Genomic DNA, 7,490 nt, shown 5'->3' with positions numbered 1-7,490 from the left:
GGAAGTCCAACAGCGTGGCGGACGGCCTGGCCTGCTTGGGTAGTGCCAATCAATTGGACAATGTATTCACAGGCTCAAGGGGTGCCCTACTGCTAGACTGTTTAGGGCTTGGAGCAGTAATTATCATAAAACCAGCTATTTCTATGCAGAGAATGTGAGGGGGGCAGTTTGCAGGAGTGGTTGCAGGGGGAGTAGTGAAAGGGCAGGATGCCTGGTACAGGGCCTATCTGGTAGTGGGCCTTTTGGGTGGCTGTTCTTGCGCCAACAGTGGAAAGTCTCTCTTGGATATGGTTGGGGCCAATGGTTACGGTTGGTAGGCTCCGTCCTTCATCTCCCTCCTCATCCTCGATCCTTCAGCATATATAGAAAGGGCTGGCAAAAGATAGTCTGAATTTGACTCTCTTCATTTTTTTTTTCGTTTTGGATTTTTTTGCAACATGATAAGTGAGGCCTGTTGTTATTTTTGTGGAGCCCAGTGGAAATACGAGGATGTAATTTAAAAAAAAATACAAAAAAATAAAATAAAATTACAAAATTGCATAAGCAATAGAAAAAGTTTTTTCTTTTTTAAAGATTAAAAAATAAAATAAATAAAAAAGCAAACTTGCTACTGAAGTGACGTCACCATGTTTTGTGGGCTCCACCAATGTATGTGTTGTATCCACGTCATCAATCTATTTGGAGATATTATAAGCAGATCCACAGCTCATGTGGACCCGCCGTGATGTTTATTTGAGATCCAACCTGTTTATAAGTTAACATAGACATGGAATGAGGTAAAACACAAATATCAGTTTGATCGAAAACTTCCGTGGCCCCAAGAAGTTTTTAAGGGTAGTCGTTCAATCCCCACTGTTTTCTGTGGTGGGTTTACTTAAGCTTTGAATCTGCCTCAAACTCTCTCTCATGCTAAAAAATGATCTCTCCAAAATGGATGGACGGTGTGGATGCAACACATACATCATAGTAGTGCCAACAAAACGTGGTGACGTGACTTGGTTCAGTAGCTAATCCGCGTCCCTAATGAACTATGAAGATCACGGTTTCCAATGAGGGAAACGCGTTTTCTTCGTTTGGTTTGCAAAATGACTCCTTGACATCCCGGTACAGATTCAAAAATGAGATCAGTCGTAGTATTTTGTGGAATTTATGCAGAAATCCAAACATCCACTGCACTTGGTCGCGTCAAACCCCACCGATGGAATTTATGCAGAAATCCAAACATTGATTGTAGTTCGTCAAGTTAACCCCCACCTTTGAAATTTATGCACAAATTCACGTCCATTGCAGTCGGTCAAGTCAACCGCAACGTACAAGGCACGGCATGTAAACGACCTTAGGGCGGTTTGATTTTCCATTTTCCTAACTGAGCCATGGTTATCGTTTTCATTTTCATGTGGTTGTTTAAACTGCCATTATATCTCATAAATCGACCGTCAAAAATATTATTTTTAATTGAAACAAGGAGTAATAAACTCATCGTTGCCAAATGTCCGTTACATCACCACACAATTACAAAAGTATTGACTATTTAGTGGTGTAAGTGGAAAAACAAACGTATCTTCTGTGTAGCCCGTATGATTTTCTAAATGGAAATATCTTGTGTATGTACGGCTCAAATAATAGTTATAGATGAACGCAGGAGAGTGCACGCATACAGCACGTTGGATCCACAAGATGTCGGCTATTTTTCACGTACGCTGTGTAAATGGCCTGTTACGGTCCATCTTTCCCCACCGTCCTAGTTTTGTCACTTGATGTTGAACTGGCAACGCGCATACATCACTCGTAAGGATTGAAGATATGGTACTAGGAGTATGCTTTTTGAAAGACATCCAATCTCAGGGCTAAAAGTGAGCATATAAATCAAACGGTTGGGATTGTTGGTTTTAGTATCCAAGGTGGTAAATGATAGATTAGAGCCCTTCCTACCTAATGAGATCGATTACACATGCGCCATCCACGGTCAGAAATGTTTCACGCATCCAAACCGACCCTGCATGTACAATACTTATGTTAGGCCCATCTAGGTGGAGGACCGAAAATCATGCCCATCCATTATTCAAGTGGGCCATACCAATGTATGTATATATACAACACATTTATTATAAAGGGCTTTTGACTGTCTTTCCATCATTGTATGGTCAAATTCTTAAAAGAGATTTGACCTTTCAAATATTCCAAGGGTAGCTATCTTACATGTCTTAAGATTTTTCTTTTTTTTATCAAATTATCTTTGTTCTTGGTTTAGTAGTTGTATGATTTTGTGTGAATAAAAAGTTACACTGCATTTAATGCTGAGAAAGTGATGTGGACGGAAGCCTTTTTGGGCGTGGGCAAAGCTCAACTCGTGGGGCCCATGTTGATATATGTGTATAATCCATGCCGCTTATCTTTTTTGTCATATTATTTTAGGGCTAGGGCCCAAATATTGGCCTGATCCAGAGCTCGTGTGGGCCACATAATAGAAAATAATGGTGACAATGGCACCCACTGTTGAAACTTTTCAGGCTCACTGTGATGTTTGTTAGAAGTGGACACTGCTCAAGTCAGGACTTTTTGGGCCCATGGCGAGCTGGCCAACAAGATAGATGAAACGGATTACCCCATTGTAAGCCTGGACTCCTATTATTTAAAAATAATCAAGTTATTAATTACACCAACCTAGCAACCACGACCCTTGCCACATTACAATCATGATCTTTACGTTATTATATTGTAATGGTCGAGGTTGTTATATTATATGAGTCGTGGTTGTAATGTAGTAATGGTCGTGGTTGTCATATTATATGAGTTGTGGTTGTAATGTGGTAATGGTCATGGTCGTCATGTTATATAGGTCGTGGTTGTCATGTATATATTTTATTCATGTTGTCCATTCATTTTGAAAGATCATTTTGAAGGAATGAGCCTAAAAATGAGGCATATCAAAGGCTCATGTGGACTACACCATAGAAAGCAGTGAAATTGAAAACTTTTTGGGGGCATAAAATTTTTAGATATAACTCATTTTTTGGCCCACGTCATTGAATTAAATTCTAAATCCAATGGATGGATTAGATTCGACACATAAATCACAACAGGACCCATAACCCTTATAACATGACAACCTCGACCCTTATTACACTACAACCACAACCTCCACATGTCACATGACAACCTCGACCCATATAACATAATAAACACGACCTCCACACATCACATAACTACCTCGAATTATATAACATGATAAACATGACTTATATAACATGACAACCACGGCCCATATCAACCACGACCCATATAACATGGCAACTATGACCCATGACAACCACGACCTATATAACATGACAACCACGACCCATGTAACATGACGACCACGACCTATATAGCATAACAACCTCCCCTTACCACCTTACAACCATGACCCATATAACATGGTAAGGGTCGTGGTTGTCAGGTTAATATAATTACTAATTTGATTATTTTTAAATAATAGAAGTCAATGCCCATAATGAGGTGATCTATTCCGTCCACCTTGTCATCCAGCTCGCCGTGGACCCAAAAAGTCCTAACTTTGGCAGTGTCCACTTCTAACAAACATCATAGTGAGCTTGGAAAGTTTCAACAATGGGTGTCATTGTCACCATTATTTTTTATTATGTGGCCCACACGAGCTCTAGATCAGGCTGATATTTGGGCCCCAACCCTAAAATGACACGGCAAAAAGGATGAGCAGCATAGATTGTACACATAAATCAATGTAGTCCCACGAGTTGGGCCTTGCCCATGCCCAAAAAGGCTTCCATCCACCTCACTTTCTCAACTTTAAACATGAGGTAACTTCTTATTCATTAAAATACTGTGCAACAATTGAACTAAGAACAAGGGCAACTTGGTAAATAATAATAATAATAATAAAACTTCTAGAGACTTGGAGAATGCTACGTAAGGATATTTGGATGTCGAATCTCTCTTTCGAGAATTTGACTATACAACATACAACGACGCAAGTATGGTCAAAATCCCTGTTATAAACAATACTACAATTCATTAGGGCCTATTTGGAACGCCTGATCTGGTGATATTGCATTGCCTTAGCTGGAAGCCATTGGAAGCTTTCAGCCATGTTTTGTAAACTCCTATTATGGTTTCTCTTCATGGGAATTGCAGCTTCCGAAGGCGATGGTAATTTCATTTACAGAGGATTCCGTGGTGCTAACATGAGCCTGGGTGGTGAGGCGGAGATCACGTCCAATGGCCTCCTTCGGCTCAACAATGCCATACGTCAAAAGGGCCATGCCATGTACCCCGTTCCCCTTCACTTCAAACCTTCACACGGTAAAACTCATTCTTTCTCTACCAATTTCGTCTTTGCAATCTTACCCCAGGATCCGGATTTAAGTGGCTCCGGAGTTGTCTTCGTGATCTCACCTTCGAAAGAGTTCCCAGGAGGTGAAAATGGTAAATACATGGGCATCTTCAATGAGACGAACAACGGAAAATCGTCGAATCACATGGCTGCCATTGAGTTCGACACATTCTTTAATCCAGAATTCCGTGATATCGATGAGAACCATATCGGAATCGACATCAATGGCTTAGATTCCATCAGTTCCGCTCCTGCTGCTTACTTCAGTAATGTGAGCCGGAGGTTTGAGAATCTAAGCCTTATAAGCGGAGACCTGATGCATGTTTGGGTAGAATACAATGGTTTCCAAAACCAACTCAATGTAACATTATCTCCTATTGGTTTACCTAAACCTGATCTTCCACTCTTGTCATCGACGGTGAATCTTTCATCAATTATTTTAGACAACATGTATATCGGGTTCTCTTCAACAACCAGGCGGTTCCAATCATCTCATTACATCTTGGGATGGAGCTTTAAGATGAACGGTCAAGCTCAGGCCCTTGATCTCTGGCAACTTCCTAATCTTCCGCAACCCAAAAAGAAATCGAAGGTCTTAACAATTGGGTTACCAGTAATTGTTTCAGTTTTAATGTTAATGGCCATCTTAGCTGTCGGACTTATCGTGATAAGGAAGATCAAGTTCGCCGAAATACAAGAGGACTGGGAACGTGACTTCGGGCCCCACCGGTTCTCGTACAAGGATCTATATACTGCTACTAAGGGCTTCACAGACAGAGATCTCCTAGGGGTCGGAGGTTTTGGGAGGGTTTACCGAGGAGTTCTATCGGCATCAAAGATTGAAGTGGCTGTGAAGAGAGTCTCTCATGAATCTCGACAAGGGATGCGAGAATTCATATCAGAGATTGTGAGCTTGGGTCGCCTCCGTCACCGAAATTTGGTGCAACTTCTCGGCTATTGCCGGCGAAAGAGAGAGCTCCTATTGGTCTATGATTTCATGCCTAATGGAAGTTTAGACAAGTTCCTCTTTGATCATCCAAATTCGATGCTGAGATGGAGTCAACGGTTTCGGATAATCAAAGGAGTAGCCTCAGCACTTCTATACTTGCACGAGGAATGGGAGCAGGTGGTTCTTCACAGAGACATCAAAGCCAGCAATGTTTTATTAGATAACGAGATGAACGGTAGATTAGGCGACTTCGGCCTTGCCAGATTGTACGATCATGGGACTGATCCACAGACGACCCACATGGTGGGGACCTTCGGATATCTTGCACCGGACCTGACTAGGACCGGGAAGGCCACCACAAGCACTGACGTGTTCGCATTCGGAGCTTTCATGCTCGAGGTTGCTTGTGGGAGGAGGTCCATCGATCCTCAATTGTCAGTGGATGAGATTATCTTGGTCGAATGGATTTCAAAATGCTGGAGGAAAGGGACAATTCTGGCAGCAGCGGATTTGAAACTGGGAGTTGACTACGAGGTGGAGGAGATGGAGTTGGTGCTGAAGCTTGGATTGCTGTGTTCGCATCCGTTGACGGCCGCAAGGCCGAGCATGCGGCAAGTAGTTAAGTTTTTGGACCGCGATGCACCTTTACCCGATCTCTCACCCGATGATCTGGGTGCGGCGATCCTGGCAGTGGGCCCTTCTGAAGGGCCCAATGATCTACGCTTGTCATATCCGTCTTCCTCGGAACAGTGGTTTGCATGCACATCATCGCTGCCAGAATCGGCGCTTTCCAGTGGCCTTTGATGGACGATGGTAAGGTGTTAAACACTAAAGTTGAGGTTGCTGTGATGCGTGACGCATCACCCTTTTTTTTCGTCCTTAGCTTTACTGCCGGTTGGCTGATACGTGGCTTACGTTCCCTCCATAGACTTTATAAAGCTGTGGATAATGGTAGAAGCGCCTAGACACGCCATGTGGAGGAATTATGTGTAACTAAATATAAATGAGAACTGTCTTTGGATGATCCAAACCGTGGATAGATTAGCCTCATCTTTCATGCGAGGAACATAATATCAACGATTTGGTTTTTGAAACAATGGATGCCGTTTGTCCAAAGTGAGAGCCCGAATCATAGTGTATGAATATTCAACCAGAGTAGGTATACACCGTTCACTTAACATGCATGGATGTATTGAAAAAAATAGAGTTCATGTTGAGGTTGTGAGCAGAGTAGTGCTCAAGTTTAGTAAAAATAAAATAGTTACGCATGGTCTACCTATGCAAAGAAACTTGATCCGGACATATAGACTAAGTACGAATACACCTTCACATTTGGGACGATTGTTCAAGCCTTTCTTGAAGGAAGTGTGGTAATATTTGATGAACTAGGAGATTCAGTCTGAAATATTGAAAACCCTAATCAAATGATCGATGAAGATAGCAAGAGATAAAATGATTCTCTGTATACATAACACCTTCAGCTTGGCCATTCCAACAAGGGTAAGCAGAGGAGTTATCAAATGACGGGAGAATTTCAATTTTTACAGTTTTTTCATAATGTTATTAGGAAATTTTGTAAAAAATAAAAAATTAGTTATTATTGATTAATAAATAATGCTAAATGTTAGATATACATTTGGAATTTTTACAATCAAATTTCTCAAAAATTAGAATTTTATCAAATAATGCCTTTATGAAGTAAAATGCTACATAAGTGTTTTTTAGTAATGAAATTACTATAATGCCTACTGTATACTTCTTTTTTCCTTAAAAAGCCATAAAGTATATAATTGCGAAAGCCCACATGATATTTCTATCATATCCAATTTGTTTGAGGTAGATGCAACCCACCACAATGTTCAAAAGAACCAAAACTTTGGTTGATCTGAAAGCAAGGTGAGCCATACCTTGTGTGTGTGTGTGTGTGTGTGTGTGTGTGATTCAATTAGAAAGATTTTTGGTTTGTGTGATTATTATGGTTGGATGCATATGATTAACAGGTTGGATGTTATACACATAGTGGGCCTTAAAATTTTCTAACTTCAATACTTTTTAAGTAAAAACAGTATATGATGGTATTTTGATAACTTTCCTCCTCAAAGAGCTACCCACATCTTCATATTTGTGAGGATATTCTTTGGTAAATTTAAGATTTACGAGGAAAAAATTCCATATATTTGTGTAATAAAA

General features: G+C 40.8%; 1 protein-coding gene across 1 annotated transcript; it reads left to right on the top strand.

The window, feature by feature from the left end:
• The first annotated feature begins 3,904 nt into the window (after nucleotides 1–3,904).
• Nucleotides 3,905–6,148, top strand: LOC131243796 (L-type lectin-domain containing receptor kinase SIT2-like). The gene has a single exon (XM_058243378.1). The coding sequence runs from the start codon at nucleotides 4,107–4,109 to the stop codon at nucleotides 6,102–6,104; it is 1,998 nt and encodes a 665-aa protein (XP_058099361.1). The 5' UTR covers nucleotides 3,905–4,106; the 3' UTR covers nucleotides 6,105–6,148.
• Nucleotides 6,149–7,490: the final 1,342 nt, after the last annotated feature.

The sequence above is a fragment of the Magnolia sinica genome, chromosome 4 (assembly GCF_029962835.1).
Source record: "Magnolia sinica isolate HGM2019 chromosome 4, MsV1, whole genome shotgun sequence".
NCBI lineage: Eukaryota > Viridiplantae > Streptophyta > Magnoliopsida > Magnoliales > Magnoliaceae > Magnolia > Magnolia sinica.
The sequence above is the reverse complement of the archived record's forward strand: the minus strand, read 5'-3'. Positions and strand labels throughout refer to the sequence as shown.